At 41.6% G+C, this 26,357-nt stretch overlaps 1 protein-coding gene across 5 annotated transcripts in view; it reads left to right on the top strand.

Moving 5' to 3' along the window:
* The window catches only part of ptk2aa (protein tyrosine kinase 2aa), a 70,052-nt gene that overhangs the window by 36,284 nt on the left and 7,411 nt on the right, over positions 1-26,357 (top strand). For 2 of the 5 annotated variants that reach the window (XM_078290453.1, XM_071911552.2), the window contains 20 exons: positions 2,034-2,174; positions 2,593-2,670; positions 3,414-3,521; positions 5,062-5,179; positions 5,478-5,508; positions 7,003-7,070; positions 10,133-10,150; positions 12,548-12,604; positions 13,736-13,756; positions 15,845-15,942; positions 16,292-16,376; positions 16,630-16,730; positions 17,041-17,156; positions 17,612-17,712; positions 18,312-18,401; positions 18,761-18,965; positions 19,331-19,442; positions 19,555-19,629; positions 21,739-21,846; positions 22,738-22,842. In XM_078290453.1, coding sequence (XP_078146579.1) covers positions 2,034-2,174; positions 2,593-2,670; positions 3,414-3,521; positions 5,062-5,179; positions 5,478-5,508; positions 7,003-7,070; positions 10,133-10,150; positions 12,548-12,604; positions 13,736-13,756; positions 15,845-15,942; positions 16,292-16,376; positions 16,630-16,730; positions 17,041-17,156; positions 17,612-17,712; positions 18,312-18,401; positions 18,761-18,965; positions 19,331-19,442; positions 19,555-19,629; positions 21,739-21,846; positions 22,738-22,842 — 1,836 coding nt within the window. The remainder of the gene's footprint in view (positions 1-2,033; positions 2,175-2,592; positions 2,671-3,413; positions 3,522-5,061; positions 5,180-5,477; positions 5,509-7,002; positions 7,071-10,132; positions 10,151-12,547; positions 12,605-13,735; positions 13,757-15,844; positions 15,943-16,291; positions 16,377-16,629; positions 16,731-17,040; positions 17,157-17,611; positions 17,713-18,311; positions 18,402-18,760; positions 18,966-19,330; positions 19,443-19,554; positions 19,630-21,738; positions 21,847-22,737; positions 22,843-26,357) is intronic. The other 3 variants (XM_071911553.2, XM_071911554.2, XM_071911556.2) reach the window with 3 other exon arrangements.

Genomic DNA, 26,357 nt, shown 5'->3' with positions numbered 1-26,357 from the left:
CGTTGTAGAGGAAACACAAGGAGGCCATATACACAGTCAACAAAGTGTCCGCTGCAGTGACTGAGATCAGACTGAGTTGTTTATCTACATATTTTTGACTGTTTGCTCTTTGTCTTATATGGTAGGTTTGAACAATGTCACACATTTCACATGAAAAATATGTCACTGCGGAAGAGTGACTGGTCGGTAGAGTGCCATACTGGTCAGCCTGCAGCTGCAGCGATGGTCGGCATTGCGATGGGGAGGGAGATAGCCACTAGTGGGACTTCCTGTCAGGAAGGGTGGACACTAAGGACTGACATTATCCATGTGTGTGTGTGTGTCTGTGTGTCTGTGTGTGTGTCTGTATGTGTAGGGTGTGGTGGAATTCTAGGAATTAAAACAATGATCCTATCGAGAGCACATAGAGCACACACACACACACACTTATATGCTGTTTTCTGTAATGCTGTCTATTTTCGACATGAGTAGACAGCTGGCAATATGAGGGCTTCATAACACTGAAATACACATACGAAAACTTTTATTCCAAAACCTACACTTTGTGTCTGCTTTGGTCAAACAATAGATAGAAATTGTTAAGACGTAATAGTCATTACTCAGTGTTTTTTAAAAATATAAATGATTCCATCCTCAAAAGTGTTTTAAACACCCAGAGACTCATACATACATCCTCTGATGCTCTGATGATGCCGCCATGAGACCCAGTCACATCTGTAGCCAGTGGATCACTCCAATTCAATGCTGTTTGGTCATAATTGTTTGTAAAATTGCCCATTTACGTTGCCTGTGTATGATGACCTTAATGTCCCAGTCTAAATCCCGCCAGCATGATTTTTTTAAGCTTGGCCTGTACAGTACTAAATCCTCTCTAATCTACATTTTAATCTATATATCTGTGGCTATTTATAGTTTGGGTTTGTTGGTATGTGTGTGTGAATGTGTCTTTTATGTGAGTGTGTGTGTGTGTGTGTGTGTGTGTGTGTGCGTGTGTGTGTGGACCATACTGTAACCTACATCTGTCCATATATGTGAAAGCATTTCAAGTCAGCGATTAAAGATAGAGAGCATAGCAGTGCATGTTTGTGCGTGTGTGTGTGTGTGTGTGTTCTGGTACTCACAACATCCTCACAAGGGAAAACTTGTCTAAAGTGTGAGGACATTTTGTCAGCGCTCATTTTGGCAAGGGGCCATATTGGCAATAAGGGCATGGATTGGATAGGGAATTTTTCAGGTGATAAAGAATTAATGTATATCAATGAAATGTCCTCACAAGTATAGTAATACAAACATATATGCTTCTGCTGTATTTAATCTTCTTATAAGCCATGGTATACATAGATGTACGAAGGATATAGAGGATTATCGTTGACTTACTGTACGTGTGTGTTGTATGTTTGTACTATGTGAGGGTATGTCTAGAGATATGAAGGATAGAGAGGATTGTAAATGACAGAATAATGTTCCTAGATGGACTTTCTGTCTTTCAGCTCCCCATCTGTCTACTCTGTGGTGACATAATGGACACTACAAAGCCGGGGTCAGAAAGTGTCATCCTAATGCCAGCAGCAAAACACCACTGTCGCCCTTAAAATCAGTAATAGCACAGTCTGTATTACATTGACAGATCTAAGTTACACTAAAGATGAGTGCCTCTCTCCTGTGAGATGTTTAATTGAGTGGTAACTAACTGCATTGATGCGTCTTTGTTAAAGTATTGATCAGAACTGAGCACGCTGAACTGAAATGAAGTGGTGAGATCAATTTGATTGGAACTAGAGTGGACTATCAGTCAATCAATATCTTCCTCTCTTAGTGTCCCTCTCTCTCTGTGTCTGTCACTCTTTCTTTCATCCCCCCACTCTCTGTCCTCTTTGCCTTAGACACACACACACACACACACACCTCCAATCTTGCCTCCTCGCTGGATTCCCACTTCATAGATTTTCTTATACTTTATTCTGTATATCGGCTGAAGTGACAATTTCAATAAAGTGGATTACATTTTCTCTCTTTCTTTCTCTTTCCCCCAGGCTAAAACTCTTCGCAAGTTGATCCAGCAAACGTTTAAGCAGGTAGCCAACCTCAACGATGAGCAGAGCATCCTGAAGTTCCTGGAGATACTCGCACCGGTCTACCGCTATGACAAAGAGTGCTTCAAATGTGCCCTTGGGGTAGGTTTCTTCTATTCTACTCTAATCTCTACTCTACCCTACTCCTCTCCGCTCTGGTTTGCTCTAATCTGCTCTGCTCGACTCTGACAGCTCTCGTTACTAGCGGTGTCAGGCTGACCCCTCCTGGTAGGATCAGGTCTAGCATGCCACCAATTGTGTCTGTATTTTTGATGATTTATGCTGTAAACTATGAATAAGTAAATTAATGTGGGCTTTTCTCCACTTTTGCCCCCTCCACCACCTTTTCCTCGTCCTCTACATTTTCTTCTTCCCCTCCTCTTCTTCCTCCTCATGCCTCTTCTTGCACTTTTCTCCTTCCTTCCTTTTTTGCTCTCTCCTTCTCTCTCTCCTCTGTTCCCACCCTGCCCCACCCCTCTCCACCCCCTGCCACCTCTCTCTCTCCCTCTCTCTTTAACAGTCTAGCTGGGTGATCCAGGTGGAGTTGGCTATAGGGCCAGAGGAGGGGATCAGCTACCTCACTGACAAAGGATCCACAGTGAGTTCCTACTACATCTTACGCTCTACCTATACAACACACAGCCAGGTTTAACACAGATGATGGATGGCTTCCTCTCACTTTGCACCCCAAACTGAGTTAAACCAAATGCTTTCCAGGCCACAAATGGGAGCAGTGACATCAAGTGAAAGTAAAGGTTTGACATCATAGTCATCATCATCACTGAGTCATAGATAAGAAACGTTACTGTTACAAATGTTACTGCTCCTTCCCTAGAACTAAAAAGTGTTGGTCAGACTCGCAGATAGACAAGTTTGGCCAGGTTGTACTATGGCGCCATGATGTTGCAACTTCACTAGAACTAGGAAGTTTTAGCCTGAAGCATGTAAGAACTTCCTCCATAACCTCGCCATGGATTACAACATTGTAAACATTGTTTGGCACAGAATCATCAGTTGGATCAGCAACATCCATGGAAAGTGGTTGAAGACCTAACATGGTTGAGTCTTAAAAATTACATTGGCAAAACTTGGTCTATTGATTGGCTCTGCCTGACATGGTTTGACCAATGTCACATTTCACGGTTTACACTGAGTTGTGAACTCAGGTAAAATCAGGGTCACTGCCATTCACATAATAATAACCAGATAGATAGGTCAATAGATATCCATAATCAAATAAATGAATGAATGAATGAATAATTAAGATTTGGATTAGTAATGTTTCCTTGTTTTAATTTCCTCTCTGCTTGTCTCTCTGTCCCTGTCTGTTTCTGTGTCCAGCCTACCCATCTAGCTAACTTTACCCAGGTTCAGTCCATCCAGTACTCTGCTATGGAGGAGAAGGACAGGAAAGGCATGCTGCAGCTCAACGTAGCAGGGGCTGCTGAGGTACTACTCTCCTACTCTCTGAAATTCTGGATGATTTTTGTGTTTCTGAGCTCTAACCTCATCAGTCTATAGCTTCAAAGGAAAAATCCATCCTCAGATAATCTTACACTTAATCTACACACTGTGATGCTCAATGCATTCCAGGGGTTATTCTGTGATGAGGTGTTGTAATTTGCCATTTTGGCGTATCCACTTTCCCTCAACCTGCCTTGTCTACTTCGACTTCAATTAGTTATTTCCCAGAATGCCCCAGAGGAGTGTGTTCTCTGAGCTGTAGACGTGTAGGTGGAGAGAGCAATAGCGGTAGCAATAGTGAAGTACGTTTTTCTAGTTGAGAAAAAGTGAAAGTGGAGAAAGAACAATGGTGTGTTTTGCCGTGCCTGGTTGTTCACATTACAAAACAGCTGTTGAAGCGCTGTAATTCACATGCTGCTAATGACAGATCCACAAGGATGCAAGTTGTAGCTGCATTGCATTCTGGTCTATTGAGGCAACTGTTGGTGGAGAAATCGGTATCTCTGCCTCTTCTATGATGGATTTCTCTCTATTTGATTGTTGTATCTTGGTGCAAAATGGAGAGTCTAGAAAGAAGCCATTTTGATTTGCTATCAAACTCATAGCTGTGCTATAGATATCATGTGACGCGACGTCACATCGGCTACGTTTGGCCAGTTATCCACAAGAAATAGGAAACATGAAAATTGATGCAGAAATTCAAGGTGCATCACCAATAACTGTTTTGTAACAGTGTGAAAGTGTTTTGGGATGGATTTTTCCTTTAACTGTGAAGGTTTCAGTGAAGTGCTATTGATTCAGGGTTTTAGTACAATTGAGTCACTTCAGTTTCTGATTTTTATACCTGTGTGTGCTTTATATCTCTCTCTGGGTTTCTCTCTCTCTCTCTCTCTCTCTCTCTCTCTCTCTCTAGTGACTACTGTAGTTGTATTGAGCTATTAGTCAATATGGCCACTCTCTCTTCTAGTGGTGGACACTAGAAGCTGTGCCCATTATTGTGTATAGATCTATTACTTGTCCCTCTGTGTGTGTGTGTGTGTGTGTGAGTGACAGAGATACAGAGATTAGCCCATGGTTTTCCATGTATAGATTCCGCATAATGGTTCTACTTAGAGGAAGGGTTTTGTAACACTCAGTCACTTCTGTATGAGTGGAGTCTTTCTTTTCGATTGGCTTTTATAGTATTGGGTTTACGCGTGCGTACACACACACACACACACACACACACACACACACATTCTATTAGAGGAGTTTTCCTCTGACGTAAGGGGCAGATGGAAACCCCCACGGTGCTGCATCGTGTGTTTTGTGTGTTTGTGTGTGTGTGTGTGCGTGTGCGTGTGCGTGTGTGTGTGCGTGCAATTTAGAGTCTTGGGTGATAATGGCTCTTTGTAACTTGCCTGCCACTCTCTCCCAAGCCTCTGATATTAACTCTTTGTGTGTGTGTATGGATGTTTCTATCTGTGTGTGTGTGTGTGTGTGTGTGTGTGTGTGTGTGTGTGTGCGCGTGTGTGCATGTGTGCAGCCTCTCACAGTTACCACAGCATCGCTGACCATGGCAGAGAACTTGGCCGACTTGATTGACGGCTACTGTCGGCTTGTCTCCATGGAAACTCATTCCTTAATCGTCAGAGTGCAGAAAGGTAGGAAACTGTCGTTCTCTTCTTTCTGTCCAGCTTATTGAAAGCATCCAAAAGCATATAAATAGTGCAGATGCAGATTGTTTAGCTGATTGCAGGGACTGTACAAGACTGTACAGCGTTAAAGGTTGTTTGTACTTAATATGTCATTTGTTTGGGAGACAGAGAGAACCATGAGCTCTAAATTGCAATGTTGGCTTTTAATAAAGTAGAGTCAGTATGCATTGTGAAACCCTGTACATTTATTGTACTTTGCAGTAAAGTGATTCTGATCCTGATGATGTGTGTTTTTGTCCTCTAGAGGGAGAGAGAGCGCTGCCCTCCATCCCAAAGTAAGTACCACTCTCATTCTCAGTATTAGTATATTACAAGTTATGCTACATTATCCAATAAACTGTCTTATATCAGAGTGGTCAGTCATTCTGATCACACTGTACGCTCAGAACAGATGTATTATTTCCCTATCTACCACAGTAAGATTGTCATTACTGGCTGTGAGAGGTGATTTACCTGTAGGCTGCTTTTGTCTTTTTCCAGAAAAAACGGTTTATGCCGATTCTTTTGTAAACAAATTACTCTGATTATATTGTGGATTGTGATAAAGAAAAATGAAATTAGAATCCCTGTCATTTCTTTAAGAATAAGGACTTTGTGGGGTGATTGGTCAAAATGACGAGACAGGATTTGCAGGGAACTGTTAATTTAAAAAATCTGTTACCACTTGACTGGTAATTTAGACTGAAAGAGCTACTTCAAGTCAATTGCTTGGTCAGAGAACCATGTGTGCTACATACTGTCATTAGTGCTACTGGTTTCCCTCGGGCATTTTAGAGAGCTTCAGGTAAATGTCACCAGTGTGGAGCGATTTCACATGGGGATAGGGCGTTGAAGACTTTCTGAGATTACATAACACCTTAATGAACAGACATGAGACTATCAAAACCCGTTCAAGTGTCCTAATGCAAAGAAAAGACATAGAAAAGATATCAAATCTATGTCATGTCATCTTCAAATTGTCCTTGCAATGGTCTGGAAAAATTCAGAGAGATTAGTTTGCATTTGTTAGTTTCTTTCAGGGGATTCGGCAAACAAACTATCCTGCTTACTAACTTTTGCAGTGTGGAATGCATTTTGGTTATTCATCCCTAACCGCAGGAGCCTGGACTTTGTGTTTTCACATTGTGTTTTCAGATTTCAAATTTAAACACTAAGACTGTGCTTACTTTTGGTCATTTCAACAAATCTCTCCCTCTCTCTGTCTCTCTCTCTCTCTCTCTCTCTCTCTCTCTCTCTCTGGTCAAATAAGGAGATAAGTTCAGGAGCCAAATATTTTCCACTTAGGGTTTTTAAACACTTGGGTAGTCCCCTCCTCTTTCCTCTCCTCTCTCTCTCTCTCTCTCTCTCTCTCTCTCTCTCTCTCTCTCTCTGCCAGTTGTAGTCTGTGATGTAAAGATAGTAGTAGAGTTCAGCTGACAGAAACAGAGACCAAGGCAGAGACAGAGAGACGAGTGAAACAGTAAGAAAGTTGTTTACAGATGATAGTAGTAGGAGTTCATTTCATGCTAGCACGCTGTGTGTGTGTGTGTGTGTGTGTGTGTGTGTACGTGTGTGCATGTGAAGAGCAGAACAGTTTGGCATCTCTGCGTGTCTGTGAATCTGTGAATGAAATTCACCAGATTTTGAAAACCGCAAATACACAATATTTATGTTCTGTTTTGTCTGAGTGTTCACCTCTTTGTAATTGTTGTCTAATTTATCTCCTCTCCTCTCCTCTCCTCTCCTCTCCTCTCCTCTCCTCTCCTTTCCTCTCCTCTCCTCTCCTCTAGACTATCTAATAATGAGAAGAGATTAGAAGCAGTGAGGAGTGGTGGAGTAAGGACTATCTCTGTCTCAGGTAAGATATATGATCATCTTCCACACACACACACACACACACACACACATAATGTTTGAATGCTGGAGGAGAGCCACTACCTGAATCGACTGGATTAGAAGTGAGCTGTCAGCCTCTGATTGCTGCCTTAGATTCAGCTACTGTCTTTCTCTCTGTCTTTCCATTTCCTTCAAGGCCTGTTCTCTCTCTCTCTCTCTCTCTCTCTGTCTCTCTGTCTCTCTCTCTTTCACACTCTCGCTCTCTTTTGTTTTCTTCTTCTCCCTCTCTCTGTCTCGTTAGTTTCCCCCTCGTTCTTTCTCACATCTTCCCTCCACGCTCGTATCCATTCACCCTGTTCTCTCTCACACGCTGTCCTTCTCTCTCCTGCCTGATTGGCTGAAGACCTAGTGACAGCGACGCCTCCTAAGCCAACCAAGGCGCGGCGTTTCCTCCTCCCCTTTGTCTTCTGTTCTGATTCGCCGCCCAATGGTATCCTCGGCTCTGACTGGCTAGTTAGTAGAGGAGCTTATCCGCAAAATTGTGATGTGGTGGATTAAAGTGCCAGATGTGGTAAACATGCTTATTGGGTGATCCTAAGACATTAAGGACACAAGTTTGTCTTAGCCTCAAACTTGAGGCTCTGACATTATAGAGGATGACAGATTGCTAAAATTCAAAATGGCCTCCCATATAGCAGACTAAGTTTAATTCTGACTTACCAAAATTGCAATATAAAATAGTTTTTTGAAGTAGGACTCAACTTCCTCGGATGCTTTTGTAGTTCCAAAAGTTGAAAGTGTTAATGGGAATATTGCCTATTCACAATTTTGACATTGTTTTTGCAGTCATATTGGAATTGAAATTACCATAAACGTGGCTTTATTTTTAGAAAGCCATTCTATGATAGATCTACATACGTCCCCTAAAGATAACTATACCAAATCACTTTTATCTGCTGCGTCACAATCTGCCTCATTTTTAAGGATGAGTTCCTCTATTAAATTGGCTTTGTCCTCACTGCGTGGTTGCTTTGACTAATTCTGACTTAAACACACACATACAGATACACACACACACACACCCACACACACAAGGTTCGACCACAATAACTGGTTTTGTGTTGTGGTGTTCTGCATATAACCAAGCCATTGCTGTCTAAATAAGACTGGGAAATAAATGGAAATGACTTTCTGTAGTTTTACACTGAGAAGTATCTAAAACTTTAGGCTTATGTGTGTTAGAGATTAACTAATGGTATTTTTTACTAACAGTAACAAGCACTTTATTTTTTTATCACCCATTTATGAGAACAAGTACTAAATGTTGAACATACCTGCCAACAGTGGCTACCAAAAATACAGGAGATTTTCCAGTGACATTTTACAGCCCTTTTTGTGAATATTTAAATATTCAACAAAATGAAGTGACTGGAAGCAGCCCATACTGACACAAAATGGTTCTCAGAACTCAGTTTGGCACATACCTTGGTGCTGAGGTCACAGTTTGGTTATTTTGTTGGGTTATCAGTTAATTCAAATTGGCAGAGCTCACATCATGGCAGGGTGACCAAGTGGTTAGAGAGACTGCTCGTTCTCCAGAGAACCCGGGTTCAACCAAGTATCTGCCCTGTTAAAGTGTCCTTGAGCAAGACACTAAGTTCCTACCAGCTCTCGGGACGCTGTTCTAGAGGTAACACTGCGCTCTGAGGGACCCAAGCAAGACGAGAATGTCCCTATGGGTGTCAATAACGTGTTACATTTTCACCGGTTTATGAAAGTGATGGCACACAGTAGAGCTGAAAAATTAATCGAAAAACAAAAAACAAAAAACAAAAATTGAAATTGCAATATGAACTTCTGCAAGAGAGAGGAGAATCCAAAATGGATTTCTGAACAAGGTGTTTTAGAGCTCCGGGTAATCTTTGGTCCATGAATCAAGTACAATATTGGTGAAAACCATTCATCATACTCAAACTCAGTAAATCCTGCACACTGACATCTATTTTTTTTTTTTTTTTACAAAATCAGATTCAATTTTTTGTCAGTATCTTTCAGCCCTAGCACATAGCCCATAAATATTTAGTTATTATGCACAGCAAGTTATTGGGCTACAGGGATTAAAATCACCAGCCATGATTAAATAAAAATGTATCACATTCATATGTGGATCCTGAACTGAGGGTGGCGTGCTAAACGGGTCAGATGGAGACAGTGTGTCCTCCACACACACACACACACACACACACTATCTCCATCTGTGGCCATGCTAACTTTCATCAGCAGCTAGTAAGTCTGCTGTGGATCTGGACAGCAGCTGGTTTGTAGTGGAAATGTTTAAAAAAAACACATCCCAAACCATTTCAGCTGGAGACTCCAAATGTGACATTTACAGATGTAGCCGTGATAGACATCCCACACAATCTTTACTGTGAACCACTGTGAACCAATTTTGTAGTGAAACATTGCTGTACTACTGCGCTACCCCTGAGAAAAACTGTTTGAAAAACTCAGAATTACTCAAAATTATACTCAAAACCACACACCATCTTCTAAATATGCGGGATGTTTGAATCGGACCTATGAGTCCAATCCTGCTCAATGTTTCAAAGACATTAACAGAATTCACATGCTAAATTCAGCTGCATCCTCTGTGTGCTAACCATGCTGTATACACTCACTCTCCTCCTCACAAATATTTACAGCTTGACTCTTTAAACATGCTACATTCAAACCATATTGGAGGCCAAACACTGGTTCATGTTTAGCGTCATATTGTCACTGTTTTCTTTCACTGGTTAAATTTTGCCATCATGTATTTGCACGGCATTAAGGTGAGCTGTTAGTGTTTACTGCAACTTTTTTGTGGATCTCAACTAACTGCTTGGCTCTGCAGCTAAACTCCCGTTACATCTCCACTGCTGTTTCACGGCTTTATGTGAGCTAACCTCTCCTCTCTCCCTCTCCCTCTCTTCTCCGCTCTCTCCTGCTTTTCTCTCTCTCTCTCTCTCTCCCTCCTTGTCACTCTCTCTCCATTCTGTCCCTCCCTCCTCTCCCGTTTCCTGCATGCTCTCCTGGACCCTGCAGAAGATCTTAGTGGGGATGGTAAAGTTTTGTTGTTTATTAATCTCTCCATTGTTCCTTCTTTCTTGTCCCTCCCTCCACTAACACACTGCACCCCACTGGGATGGGGTGTGTGTGTGTGTGTAGGTGTGTGTGGGTTGATGGGTGGGTGTGTGAGATGTGTATGCATGCCATGTATGTGTATTGTACTATATGACTGGAATGATTCAGAAGTGAAAAATAATGATTTTTCAGCAGAGCTTCTGTAGTTTCTCATGTTTCAGTGATTGGAAACATGAATGAGTCCCCAATAGCTTTAACATGTGTATGATCTGTTAGAGTAGCTTACTAAAATAGTATTGTGTTATGTGTTGTTTGTATGTATGTGTGTGTGTGTGTGTGTGTGTGTGTGTGTGTGTGTGTGTCTGCTTTTTTAAAGTGGCATATCACTGAATTTCAGCTTTGAGATGTGTCTGCCCTTGTCCACAATAATAATTTTAAGTGGTATTCCTCTTTAAGGGCACTGCTCCAACGTTCTCTCTCTCCACAAAGAGGCTTCACACACACACATACACACACACTCATGCACACATACACACACACACACACACACACACGTCAAGCCAGATACAGAGTGGAGTAGGGAGAGGTTTGCTGGATTCAACAGCAGCTGCATTCCTGGCTATAATGGGCTAGCTAGAGCACACACACACACACACACACACACACACATTTTCCCTCCAGTGGAAGCAGAGAGAGACAGAGTTAGAGCAGTCAAACTTAGAAACAGTCGATTCTTCAGAACAAATCCCTAACCACATGGGAGTGAATATGCAGCAATACAAACAATGGACCTCACACTGCAAACTAAGAAACAACTGTATGAAAAGATTTCCTTTTCTTATTATGTGCAACTAAAACCATTTAAGCTGCAGATTTGACAGCACCGAGAGGATTAGACGGTTTGAAAAAGTCATGAACGATTCAGTTTGAAGCCAGCATTTCAGCATCCTCCAGTGTGTGGCGCATGTGGAAATACTGATAAGTCGAGCTGGAACAAAACTCAGTCAAGTGTCCGCTTTTTGTTTTGCTGCTGCCACAATGTGTTTCAGCAAATAAACCATGACTTATGAAGACCACCTTTGGTTGAAATGTTATGTTGTGTATTATCGGTTTATTTAATAAAACACATTTTGGGAGCAGCAAAAGAGAAAGCAGGCATACTTTGCTCTTTATGATGAATCCTGCTTTGGTCCATCTCCTATGAAGACATTTTTGGAGGTGCACAAAAGCTCATTTCTCCTCAAAGCTTTTTTGAAACATACATCAGCATTGGCTACTAACCTGCTAGCCAAAGGTGTTTTATTCTGCCTACCCTACATAGCAGCCATTTGATAAGAAAATCGGCTATAAGCTTTAGAAACAGATTTCTGATGAGTTTGGGGACACATTCCCACAGAATCTGATAAATCCTGAGCAGAATGGCGAGGGTAACATTGAGGACAACAGATGTTTGACTGTGTTTCCAACAGCTGAGTCTGCACACAGCTTTTATTTTAAACACTACCATCTGGTTAGGATAGACTGTCCATCTTTCTCTCTCTTTCCTTCTCTCTCTCTTCTCCCTCTCTCTGCCTTTGCCTCTCTCTATCTGTCTGATTCTGCACATATTTTACTCTAAACACTACCATCTGGTTACATGACAGACTCACTATTTCCTTCTCTTCCTCTGTAAATCTGTCTTTTATCTCTCTTCCCCCTCTGTCTTTCTGTCTCTCCTCTTCCATCTGTTTACAGGACAAGACTGCTCTCTCTTTCTGCCTCTATCTTTCTCTTTCCATTTGTCTGTCTTGACATCTCTCCCACCTTTCGTTATCTTGCTCCTCTCTCTTTCTCTCTCTCTTGCTCTCCCACTACCACCACCGCTACTCCCTGTAGCCCAGCTGCTCTCACACAGACAGACAGATATGCACAACACATGCTCAGCTGACACTCTCCGCCAAGTGTGTGTGCGTGTGTGTGTGTGAGAGAGAGAGAGAGAGACAGAAAGAGAGCTACGTGGGTGTTTCTCTGCGCAGGACTTGTCGAACTTTGGGAGTTAGCTGCATGCTTTATTTCGAAGTTAGCTGCATGCTGTTTTTTGGTGCGGTCTAGTTTTTGCTACATACGTGTGTGTGTGTGTGTGTGTGTGTGTGTCAGGAACCTGGTGTGGCAGAGAGGACACACGGTAAACTGACCAGCGGGTGCATGTTTGTCCTGTTGTTTGTTCATGTGGATGTATTTATGTGTGTGTGTATGTTATTTTAGACTTAACAACCAGAGCGTGTGTGTGTGTGTATTTATGTGTGTCGTTATGCTATTCTTGTGATGTTACAGACTTACTTACGTTCTCTCTGTGCATGTGTGTGTTAATGTGTACATGTGTATCTAATCTTACAGAGACTGATGACTATGCTGAGATAGTTGATGAAGAAGACACGTACACCATGCCCTCCAGTAAGTAACCTATTCTGTGTTCTCTTTTAACTACCAGCTATAGTAATTAAAGTAAAATACTAAAGCGATCAGCTTCTGTTGCCCTGCTACCTCGAGCACCGAGAGTCAACATTTAGCAGCAGTGGAGCAAGAGAACAACAACTTTACTGACTGTTTCACTGCTATTCTTCTCTCAAATGCTTATTTTCCTAAAGTGACATCACTCTACTATCTAATAAAGCTGATTGTACCGTGGAACTTTTCCAAGAAATACAGGGAACACACCCGCATGGGGAACATCTGAATGGTTAGGTTAGGCCAGATTGGGTTAGTTTAGGGCTAATCAAGGTTAGGCCAGTTTGACCAGGTTATAATGACAGTGGAGACGCTGGCTGGGGGCCAGACAGGCGACAACACGGATCAAACCCTGGTCCTTGGAGACAAGTTACTTCTGTCCAATCCATTCATATGTCCAGTCAAAACCCTGTAACTGTCGGGACTTAAGTTCACTACTTTTGGCTGGATAGTTCGACCAAAAGCCAGTAAGTAATAGTAGCTTTAGCTCACTGATCCTATACTTTTAATCTGGATATTTTGACCAGTTCTGAGACAGAAGACTCGTGTTTGATTGCGTGTCCTACTTTCTCAGAATCGTCTGTGTTCTCCTTTCCTCCCACAGTCTTTCTCTCTCTTTCTCTGTCTTGCTTTAGTATTTTATTTCTGTCTCTTCTCCTCACTCTTTTTTTGTCCCTTCGTTTTCTTTCAATTCCTCTAAACAAACTTTCTGCAGAGTCATATTTTCCCCCTGTGTGTGTGTTTGTACATGTGTGCATGTGGTACTCTGATCTCTAGGAAATACAGCTGTATAGCATAATAATAGCTGTATAGCAGACTCACTCTATGAATCATCCTATGGCAGTATCAGCTCAGCTGTTCATTCATTCATTCATTCATTCATTCATTGACTCAACATCAGGTCAAGATGAAAGACAGGCACCTAATGCTTCTTAAATCACCCATGTCTGTGTGTATGTGAGTGCGTTTTCTGAGCTATTCTCCAGCTATTCTCAAACTTAAAGCAGCTGTCTGGCTCTCCCCTTCTCTCCCTCTCTTCATCTCTCCGTCTTCCTCTTTCTCCCAACGCCAACACAGTGAGCTATGGAGTAGTTGAAGGTAAAACTCCCTCTCTCTTTCTCTGTCCTGCTTAAATACCTTGAGATTTTGAATTTTAGTTTAGTATTTTTCTTCGCCAGGCACTTACCACACTGTAGGGAAAAAGGTTTTGTATATGAACTTCAGTTAACCAAGGAACAGCTAATTTGCCTTGTTAGTGCAAGTAGCTGCAACCTGCACCTAACAATGCCCATTAGTTTACATGAGAGATGCTAACAATGTTAACAAGTCTTTGCTAGGGTAGCTGGGGAACAGTGTATAAAGTGTTTTTTGCCATTATTTCAAGTGTCTGGCAAAGAAAGATTCAAAGACTCAAGGTATCTCATATCAAGTTTGTTGTTGAGTTGTGGTTGTTGGTGTTTTTTTTGTACAACCCAGGTCATTCAGCTCTGGTCTTGGAATTAAAAGGGCAAGCCCACCCAAAAACAGAATGCAGAATGTTATTCCTATAGTTTTGACAGTTTAATCAGTATTTGTGAACATGGACAAGTCTCTCCAGACCTCTCTCCAGCTGAACAGCCTGACTGTATTAACGTTGTTTTTTGGCTTGGTTGTCATTTTATCATCCTTTTGGTGTCAATTTCTTGAATTTTTTTCATCTTTTTTTGATTTATCTTGATGGTCTTATTGCTTTTTTAATTTAGTCCACTGTGGGTCTTGTTCTCTGCTGTGTGAAATTATTATTTATTTGCTGCAATAAATTTCAGTATGGAATTTATTGCAGTAAATCTTGTCATGGAGTGGTTTTTGTTTAGATTGCTGAAGTGTTTGGTTATACTGTTTGTATCTGTGAAGTTTTTGTGTTTTTCTGTTGGTTGAGTCAGATTGTAGAACACTGTTGATGAGTTTCACATTGTCATTGTCCGGCATAAACCTCTTGAATCCCACCTTCCTGTAGCTGACAGCTGACATTAATTCGCCCCTGTAGAAACAGTTTCATGATCCTGGGACCAAGCCAAAAATATTGATAATGCATTGTAAAATGTCAAAGCACACAAGCATCAAAAGGAAAATCAATCAGTTTGATTCAAATCCTTTTGGAGGGGACACAGACTACATTGAATATGTTTTGGCTCCAGTATCGCAATTTATTTAAATGGTTTGAACATTTCAATAGAGAGACCCTCCTCCATTCCCATGTGGTTTAGTGAGGTTGTGCTGCATACAAAGGCATTCAGTCATTTGATTGTTGGGTTTAATATTCTATCGTACAAAACAGAGTCCAACGTTTTGGACATGGATTGTTAATGTTTACATGCACAAAGTACTCCAGATATTAGCCCTTGTCCCTGTTTATGTGTTTCCTCATAGCCCATCTACCAGTATCCCAGTGTACATGAATAAATATTATCATGGAGACTGAGTTTGCGCAGGCCACAAAAACCAACAGAAGTTGACAAGCTTCAGTATCCCAGCTAAAATGGGTGTGTCCCAAGTGTCTTATTTGTGATAAAAGTGTATCTAGATTATTGTAAATGAAATAGGGTCCTGATTGATAATGGGGTACTGGTGTGCATGTAAATGCTCTGATTGTGTATGAACTGTAGGCCTTCATGTGCTTCTTAACTGGGTTTGTGTTGGTGCGTGTGTCATTCTGTGTTGCACTGTACATGTCAAGTCAATGTTTGTCAAGTAAAAGGTATCGGGATAACAGAAAAACCTGGATCAAAATGTATTTGCGTATACTTTTAATGGTTTGCCAATGGGTGGGGCTTACCACAAACGACAATATTTTGAGTGCCAGAAAGTTAGACAATCATTGGAAAGTATTTAAAAGTCAGTTTTACATACTTTTCTGTGATTGATGAATTACCTGACACCATTCGAAATGTCTTGACCTGGTAAACCCCATCCATGTGGTTCTCCAAGTAGGCTAAAACTCAAGAGAATTACTTGCAAACACTATTTGGCCCAGGTTTGCTCAGAGAAAGCCTGTCTAATGTAATAGGCCTTGCCAAAGCTTGTATGAAAAATACAGCAGATAAATCTTCTTCTACCCCCCCCCCCCCCCCCCCCCCATCCTCTTCTCTCCTCTTTTCTTTTCTCCTCTTTCCTCCACTTTGATTTCACTCCTCTGTCCTCTCCCAGCGCGGGACTATGAGATCCAGAGGGAGAGGATAGAGTTGGGGCGCTGCATAGGAGAGGGTCAGTTTGGAGATGTACACCAAGGAGTCTACACCAGCCCAGTATGTACAAACACACACACACACAGGCACAGTTTTTGCACACACCTACATGTGCTTATACCCTTTACCAGACCCAGGCCACCTGGTTGGAGTAGTAGATGATGGGGTTTACCACAGAAAATGAGACTAAATTGACTTTCAAGTACTCTACTCTCCTACAATCACTGCATTGTCCACCCTATCCAACTGGTGAAAACAAACCATTAAAACAGTAAAGAAAAACTGTCTCAGGTCTACTCCTTAACACCAGCAAGTGTAAAGATCATGACTTGCTGCCTATGATGAAGATGATATTATTGATTAATCTGCTAACTAATAACTTGTGTGTTATGTTTTCTGTTTTCTGCAGGACAAGCCGGCTCTGTCTGTAGCCATTAAGACCTGTAAGAACTGTACGTCAGACAGCGTCAGAGAGAAGTTCCTACAAGAAGCATGTAAGACCACACGTGTGTGTGTGTGTGTGTGTGTGTGTGTGTGTGTGTGAATGTATGGGTATCGCATGTCACCCTCTGTCCCCCTCCTCGTCTTTCCTGACAGTAATAATTTTATATATGTACTGAGTGTCAAGTTCATTTACATAGCGCTTTATCACATGTCTCAAAGGGCTTTACATACCATATCATATTCTTGTCATATACCATACTACATCTGTGTCTTAGTGTTAATGTGTGTTTTTTCTCTCTGCAGTGACCATGCGTCAGTTTGACCACCCCCACATCGTTAAGCTGATTGGAGTCATCACAGAAAACCCTGTGTGGATAATCATGGAGCTGTGTACTCTCGGAGAGGTATGCTGAGACTGTGTGTATGAGAGAGTGTTTTTCTTTCTATCATTAAAAGTAGTGACATATATTGACTTCTGTCCCTCCCTCTATCCCTCCCTCCCTTCTCTCTGTCCTTCCCTCTTTCTCTTTCCCCTCCATTTCCCTCTGTCTCCACCCTCACTCACTTTCTGCCCCCTCATCTCCCCTCACACCCATACACACACTAAATAACACTCTGTCTCCTTCTCTACTGCCTCTTTCTGTCACTCTCTAACCCCTCCGCCCCCTCCCTCCATCCCTGTCCCTCTGTCTGTCTCTCTCTCTGTGTCTGTAGTTGCGTTCGTTCCTCCAGGTGAGGAAGTACAGTCTGGACCTGGCCTCGCTCATTCTGTTTGCCTACCAGCTCAGCACAGCGCTGGCTTATCTGGAGAGCAAACGCTTTGTACACAGGTACACACACACATACACGCGCCTAACACACCTCTATGCATGTACAGACACACACACGCACTGTCAACAAACCTAGATAGACCCCTGCCTGGGGAGTAGCAATCAGCTTATGTTATGATTGTATATATTAGATTCACATTATTATCATCGTATCAGAGATTATATTGAAATTCAAACCAAGTAGAACAGGTTTAGGCAGGTTTGTGTCAGTTAGTGAGCTGATTTTTATTATGTATTTGTTATATTATTATTATTGCTATTTTTGTTGATATGTCACAATACATCCCTTATGCCGTTTGGATGCTTTGCAGCTTAGAAACCAAGAGTACAAACAGTGCATGGGTGGCCTCAGTTGGAGAGGAAGCTGTGTTAGCGTTATTGAGCTGTGCAGAACATTTTTTTTAGCTTCATGATCTACGATACAGGCCTAACCACAGCCAAATATTGACTTCCAGGGACATCGCAGCACGCAATGTGTTGGTCTCCTCAGTAGACTGTGTGATGCTGGGAGACTTTGGTCTGTCACGATACATGGAGGATAGCTCTTACTATAAAGGTAATGATACACACACACACACATATACACATGTACTTAGCTTTGTGTTATGCTAGGGGACTCTGGTATGAGACTTCACCCCCTCCTTATCCTCATGTAACCTTCCACACTGTTAGATGTTGCCACCTAACACTGTCTAAAAGTCAAGGGAAAACCCCGGTGGCTGACACTTTGCTTGACTGCAGTCTCCTGCTGTTTGTTAGTTTAACACAGTGAGGAGTGCTGACCTGGGACCAGTCTGTCTTTGTAGTCCCAGTAATGTTTCTATGGTTTTGTAGCCTGACTGTCTTTTCTAGTTGCCAATACGTTAGCACCATCTACTGGTTACATCAGGCTACTGCAGCATATTGCTTTGGTATTGTCATTAAATGACTCCATTATCAATCAGCTATCTCAGTTTGATTTTTGCATGACTAATCAAAGTAATCTTCTCTCTCTCTAAGGCTCTAAAGCTAAACTTCCTATTTAATGGGTGGATGCAAAATCAGTAACCCAGTTACTGACTGACTAGCGTAATATAGTTATGTAGATTGCTCCATACGCTATACCTTATGTTAACTGTGTGTGTGTGTGTGTGTGTGTGTGTGTGTGTGTGTCAGCTTCTAAAGGTAAACTGCCCATTAAATGGATGGCTCCTGAATCTATCAACTTCAGAAGATTCACCTCTGCCAGCGATGTCTGGATGTTTGGTGAGTTGCACATATCTGTGTGTGTGTGTGTGTGTGTGTGTGTGCGTGTGTGTGTGTGTGTGTGTGTGTGTGTGTGTGTGCGTGCGCGCGCGCGCTGGACATGTACTTTAGTACATAATTTGAGAAATGGCTCTTAACTAGTTTTTCCAGAGCTGCTACTCTGTTATGTCGTGTTTCACATCAGATTTAATCATCTTACCCTCTCCTCACCTCCTCCGCTGTGTGTGTCTGTATCTACTATGTACTGAGTGTGATCTAACCCAAATATACATGTTAATGACATATGTGTTAATATACTGTATGTGTGATACATTTTTTTTTTATGTGTCGTAAACAACCCTGTCTCTTTGTCTCTCTAGGTGTGTGTATGTGGGAGATCTTGATGTACGGCATCAAGCCGTTCCAGGGGGTCAAGAACAATGACGTGATTGGCAGGATAGAGAACGGCGAGCGATTGGCCATGCCCCCACAGTGCCCGCCCACCCTCTACAGTTTGATGACCAAGTGTTGGTCGTACGACCCCAGCAAGCGGCCGCGATTCACCGAACTCAAAACACAACTCAGGTATGAAAGTGTGGGTGTGTGTGTGTGTGTTTATGTGCTGAATACAGTTAGTGTCATGACTTCAAGGCGTATGAAACACATTGAAGACCACTATGTATAATTATTAGCTCAATTTTGTCTATATTGCCCAGCCCTAATTGTGATACCTTGGTATAATTACTGTAAACAATGTATAATTTATAATGAGCTGTATCATATTAGAAGTGTCAAATGCACAGATCCATTTGTTTAAGTTTCTTTAATGAACCTAATCTTAGTATGAAGTAGACTACGTATGGAGATGAGGAGACAGGCCACTGTGTGCTGAGAATAGACTCTCATAGAATAAACTATCTGCCAATTAATGTTGCGTATTATTTGTATAGTACTATACTGGAGGAAGAGAAGCTTCAACAAGAGGAGAGACTTCGGATGGAGATGAGGAGACAAGTCACCGTGTCCTGGGACTCCGGAGGGTCTGATGAAGCACCGCCTAAAGTAAGACTGAATGACTATCTTCTCTCTCACTCTCTCTCAATTGTATTATTTTTTGTATTCAGTAACTTGTAACTGGCATGACTGTTAACAAACTCTCTCTGTCTGTCTCCAGCCTAGTAGACCAGGATACCCCAGTCCTCGTTCCAGTGAAGGCTTCTTTCCCAGTCCCCAGCACAACCACTACCCGGTAAAACACACACACACACGCACACACACACTCACACACACAGCTCCAACAGTGTCTTTCATCCACTGTGACTGCAGCAGGGTTTCCCCCTGGCTTTCACTAAGGTTTAGGTGGTAACAGCACCAGTGTGGAGCGGTATAGATGAAGATGGGGGAATTCAAGACTCTCTAAGATCCTACAACAACTTTTAGGAACAAACCCATTCAGAAACACTGTTATTGTTACTCATTTAGAAGCCACATACTAGAATAGATACAAAATATATTGCAGGATATTTACTGTTGATGGTTTAGACAGGCAGCCTAGGAGAGTTTAATGTTGAGGGAGACTCGATATCCTTGTTAGTGTGTGTAGTGCTTCATGCAACCCCTTGTTTCAGGTGTAAATTCACAAAATGATAAACTTTGATACCAAATAGTTATTTTTATTTCCCCTTTTCAGGTTAATTTACTTAGTTAATTATCAGAAGAGGACAAGAAGCTGTAAATATTTATCATTTCACACACTGATCCTACATGGTCGGGAAATATACGAAAGGAGAATTTGGTAATTTCCAGGTTTTCAAAAGTTTGGAAGTGCACAAAAAAGTTGGAACAAGTATGGAACAATATTGTTGTTCAGCCTCAGTCCCCTGCCATCTCATAAATTCAATCAAATCATATTGAACACTGACCAAATTCACTGACTTCAAATCCAGTGAAGAAATCAAGGTCTGGAAAAACTACGGGAAAAAGTATGAAATCAAAACTGCATAGGAACCATTTTTGCAAGAAAGGGGCATTAATCACAAAGCTTAAAAACATTTTAATAAAATGTTATCCTCCAATATTGGAAAAATATCTTGTCAGGTGCTATAAATCATCCTGTTAACCCTCTAAATCACCTCATGACCTCCTGGGATCCCAATTTCCAGGTAGAGGACCATTGCTTTAAAGATTTGTCCAGTAATTTTACTATTGGAGCTACACTTGGTCACAAGACAGATGGAGAGAGAAAGAGAGCGAGACAGAGAGACATGGAGTGTGTCCTGTATGTGTGAAAGACAGAAAGAGAAATGCAGAGGGAGAGAAAATGAGAGAGTTTCTCTGCAGTTATTCCTCTCCTCATAAACCAAGCAGACAGCAGGCATTTCCTGTAGTGCTAAAACCCACTCACACACACACACACACACACACTCAGTTCTAGCCCAATCTCTAGCTCTTATAAGCTTCTCTCTCTCTCTCCTTATAAGGACTTGAGGACTAGAGTTTCAACACTTATTTAAGTCATCTCTGATCATATCACAAGTTACAACAACAGCTATGTATTTTGGTAGCATGTAGACCAGGAGTTTTCAAAGATTCAGTGAGGTCTTGAGCAAAATGATGCATTATTATTATCATCATTATTATTCATAGTAGAATTAGTATTAGTGGAATTAGTATTATTATTTATTTTACTTCATTCTCCAGTTAGGACAATACAGCAATCTATCCATGTGTCTATTTGGAGTTTGCATTCTGCATGTAGATGTGTTGGTCATCAGTTTTGGACCTTAGAACTGAATTAATTAATGAATGCAGAACTGATTGACAGCGTTCCCACTGGTCATGGAATTTCTGGAATATCATGGAATTCTGAGAGGTGTATTCCAGACAGAAAAAGTCAGGGAATTTGATATATTCTCTAGGGAAGTTTGGGAATATCGGGTAATTTTACAAATGGGACAATTTTACAGGAATATGCGAAACTGTACTTTACAACTTGTTTCACACATTCATTGCACTGTTCTGAACTGAAAAACAACACAAACAAACCAGAAAGCAGGAAACCCTTACTAAGTGGAAAGTTATGAAAATGTCATGGAATTTTATTCCATATAACGGGCGGTAGACCCTGGATTAATCAATTGATTTATTCACTCATTTGCTTATTCTTCATTTGCTTATTCATTCTTCTTAGTTCACTCATTCATAGCAAATTAGTCATACATGTTGGACAAACTTCAAGCAGAAATACAAGGGTATTTATAGAACTGTTTATTCTTCTTCTCATTCTTAATATTTATATTTTCTCCTCTCTCTCTCTCCCTCCCTCTCTCTGCCTCTCCCTCTCTCTCCCTTCCTCCAGCCATCAGCCCATGGTGGGGTAGGAGGAGTGGGGGGTAGCTACCCTCCTCTTGAATCCTGGAACCAGCACAGACCTGAACACACCGCACTGTGGAGCCCTAACATGGAGGTACACACACACACACACACACACACACACACACACACACACATACGCCTGTCACTATATGCAAAAAAAATCACACAGTTGCATAGTGGATATTGGACAGGGAAAAGCCACTGAAATTTCACCCATTATATTTTCCTATGAGATGGTGAGAGGAGAGGTTTTATATATTTTTTTGGAATCTCAGCAGCTAGACTCAAATGCCATCTATTAGTGAACCACATATGCCACAATGTGCTGGAATTTCTTCTGGTGAGATTTCACCTTACACCCTAAAATCCATCCACTAAGTCCCATTACTCTGCATTCCAGCAACCTGTACTCAGCTTTGTTGGCAAGAAAATTGTTGTTCAAAACCCCTAAATACAATTTAACACATGATATAAAATGTTGAACATTTTTTTGTGTGGCAGCTTAACCCAAATTGGGTGAATGCTCTAAAACAAACTTTCACATAAATCTCTATAATTACCTTTTCATTTGAATTGAACTGAGCAGGCAACGTAGCAGTAGTGAGGTGCTGGCACTTCAACCATACAGTAAAAAAAATTTTTAACAAGACCACTGAGTGCTCAGTCCAGGAAACTAAAACTAATAGCAATGGGGAAACTTGATCCCTTCAATCATCTTTATTAGCCTATGCGCTTCAGAGCAAGCTCCTTCGTCAAGGCACAATCCAATCAATCACTGTGCGGGCCAACAAAGATGATTGAGGGGATCAAGTTGCCATCCTGAACCTGTTTTCCCTGCTTTGCTACTTTGCAGACCACTTCACTGAGACAAAAAAAAATCCCAAATAGATACATTTAGAAAGAAATAACTTTGTGGCACAGCAAAATGTGCAAAGAGCTCAAGGGGGAAGAATCCATTTATGAGCGACCATGTTTTCTACAGGACACTGGATGTGTGGGCCAGGCTCTGATGGAGGAGAGGCTGATGATGCAGCAGCAACAGATGGAGGACGACCAACGGTGGCTGGAGCAGGAGGAGAGCTTCATGGTAACACATGCTCAAACACACACACGCACAAACACTCACAAACACACTCATGGACATGGATATCCACACACAGTTGTAGTCTCTTGACTATTGCCATTGAGCATGTTGGGGGGGTGGTTGAGCCATGTGTGAACCAAATAAGATTTCTAAACTCATCTGGAAACTACTTTATTTTGACAACAATAACAACTTTTAAGCTCCTCCACTCAGTTGTGTAAGTCCACACATTGGCACATCATTGGCATCGGTGTGTGAAATTAAGAATCCAGATGTGAACTGCATCTTGAGTTGATTTCTAAATTGCATTGGCAAAGGTGTAAGCACGTATGAAAATAAGAACTGAACTAAAAGTAGTAAATGTCATCAGACCACTAACTTCACTAAACTGGCATGGAAGGAATATCAAAAATTGTAATAAAAATCCTAACAAATGGAAATTGTAAAACTGTAATAACCCTGAGTCGGCATGGCCAACACTATGACGGATCAATGAAAAAACAAAATACATGTTAGTACACTGATAGTCTAAAAATAAAATGCAGTAAAGTAAGTAAAGCGGGTACTCTTTCCACTTCATAACCCCTCACTATGTATATCTATATTGGACACAGAATATTATATATAATATATATATTTTCAGATCTTTGAACTAGTCGAGGTGTGCTTGATTTATCCAACCAGACACTGAAACATCCCCAAAAGGAGACACATCACCACTTTTGCAAAACAAGTCTGTTTTTCTTCTCTTCTCTGGTCAGGCTGTTTTTCTTTTTTCCTTGATGTGGCGTTTTCATTTTTGAGCCAGGTGGAGGAGTGCTGAGAGACACAGACATGCAGATACAGACAGACAGAAAGACAGACAGAGAGAGAGAGCAAGGCAGAGAGGGAAAGACACAGAGAGAGATGGAAAGAAAGAGTCTTGTGATGAGGAGTGAAATCCCCTCTCTCTGTCTGTCATCCTGCCTACTGATAAGCTCGGTCAGCTTGCCAGGTTTTTCAGATGAAGCACACGCTTATTGCTTTATAGGACAGGAAATCTCTCAAGACTGACCTGGCAACCCCCATAGCATTGTTGTCTTATCTGGCCTTCGTGTTCACTTGCTGTACCAGCTCCTGTTTGCAGCCATCTTCACTCCCTCATAGTAAGGGATTGCTTTAATTCAATTGGGGACACAGAATAGCACTGAATGCCCACCGGCTTACTAGAACTAGGAGGTAGTAATAGCTGCACTCATTTGACCCTCTCCAGGGGTTTTTTAATCAAGACCCAAGGACTCTCAAATACATTCAAATGAAAGCACAAAGCAAATCAAAGCAGGACAGAAGGGTGACCCGGTGGTTCCACTACTATCTTGTCATTGCTTTGGGTTTCTGAATGCACTCTGATAGTCTAATTGTTCTTAAAGAGAGCCTTCAATTCCTTATCCCTGCCCAAAACCCTTAACAATTCCAATGGTAACTTAAACACCTAAGCTAAGTAAAAGGGGGGTAATGGCATAGAAACTTTTTGTATTAATAGACTGCTCCAATTCTGGGATTCCTGAATGTTGATTTTCTCTGCTGTTGCACATATCAAGTCGCTTTGGATACGAGTGTCAGATAAACGTCTAAAAAGTAATTGAAGTTTGAGGTTGTTGACACTGTACACAGTTTTTTCATGCTCTCTCCATGAAATAGACTAACCAGGAGACTCCAGGTGAAAGCTCTTGTCTCTTATTGATTTCTCCCATTAAATCCACTTCAGTCGTGAAGGGGAGAGGAAGAGGAAGGGAAGGAGACACATTAAAGAAGGATTTTAAGCCTTGAAACAAATGAGGCATGGATTATGCAATGACTGTGTTCAGAAGGTGGTTCTAATGTTTTGTACGCTGAATGTGTGTCGGAATACTGAACGGCAGAAGTAATGGAAGAATAATATATTACTTCAGTCTTTCCCTTTGTGCTACTGGTCAAATATACAACTAGTGTTTGTTTTGAAAGTGAGGAGGAGGAACAAGAAAATGAGAGAGAGGGGAAAGAGAGAAAGCAAGGGAAGAGAAAGAAGGTAGGGCCAGAAAGAAAGCGAGATGGAAGTTTGGGAGGAAGAATGAGAGTGGAAGAGAGAGGGAGGGAGAAAGGAAGTGGGATTGGCAAGAGTAGAGAGGGTGGAACGAGAGAGCAAGGAGTCACCCATCAGAGAGAGAGAGAGAGAGAGGGAGGGAGGAGAGGAAAGCAGAGGGAGATAGAGAGAAATGGAAAGAGTGGGAGGGAGAAACAGACAGAGAGAGAGAGAGAGAGAGACAGAAACAGAGAAGGAGAGTTGGATCTTTTCTCTCCAGGATTCTGTCTGTGTGGCTCATTGGAGCTTTTCCTCCTCTGGAAAAACTTGGTTTCTCACTCTGTCTTTCTCCCTCTCTCAGGGATTTTCTGACTCAATTTTTCTCTCTTTCTCAGTCCATCTCTCTCTCATGTCTTCCTAGTTCTCTCTCATTCTGAGTTTTTCTCAGTTGTCCGTCTCTCTCCTTGATTTTCTCTCTGTTTTCTCAGTCTCTGTGTCTTTCTCTCTCTTGATATTCTTAGTCTCTCTCTCTCTGGCTGAAGTTTACCCTCGCTCCCCTCTCTCTCTCTCTCTCTGTCTTTCCTCCCTCTCTCCGCCTTTCTTTCGATGGCCTTCGCTCTCTCCTTTCCTCCTCCCGTCTTCTTCGAGCTTTACTCTCCCAGGATGCATCTCTTCAAGGCCTGCTTCACCAAAACGGTACCAAAAACTGAGAGAGAGAGAGAGAGAGAGAGAGAGAGGAGGAGAGAGAGAGAGACAGAAGACAGACAAATTAATCTTAACTAGCTAGCTAGCAGCAGTAGGAGTTGTGCTTGGTATTGGTGATGTGGATGTGGATGTGGACACTGTGTCTTGTAATGTTATTGCTCTTTGTAGGATTGAATGCTGTGGTTAGACTCTGCACTCATGATGTTATCTTAATGTGAACAGGAATGTGTTTGTGAATGACTGCTACTGTTCTTTCTTACTGATACATGAGTGACTTTTTTAGGCAGTGTAGATGGATAACATTGCTTTCCAGCATTATTAATAAAAACATTGTGATTGACACTGTGAGCCGCAAAGAAACAAAACTATGGTGAAAAGCTGCTGCTGGTCATAGGCATTGACAGAACTGACTGTCTGCAGAACCATTTTGCTGGTAAAATAGTTCAAGTGTCTGGTGAAATTTGGCCTGCGGCTGGTGAATGAAATAGTTTCTTTGTTGCTTTGCATAAGCCTCTATTTCTCTAACCTACTGAGGACAGCCAAACTCCTACAGGATAAACCCTGTTATTTGTTTGTTTTTCATGTGAAAGTCCTATCGTTCTTTAGCATGACCTTAGTAAAAACCTGAATGAATGGAAGTCAAAGGGGTGATCACAACATGTATTACATTTTTTTGCAAAGTCCTCATTCACCTTAAAGCAAAGTGGTCCTGTTAGTTTAAGGTGAGAAAGATTATTTTTGCAAGAGTTATGCAACATGCTGCAATTGCCCC

The sequence above is a fragment of the Centroberyx gerrardi genome, chromosome 19 (assembly GCF_048128805.1).
Source record: "Centroberyx gerrardi isolate f3 chromosome 19, fCenGer3.hap1.cur.20231027, whole genome shotgun sequence".
NCBI lineage: Eukaryota > Metazoa > Chordata > Actinopteri > Beryciformes > Berycidae > Centroberyx > Centroberyx gerrardi.
Note: the sequence above shows the minus strand (reverse complement) of the source record. Positions and strands in the feature narration are given on the sequence as shown.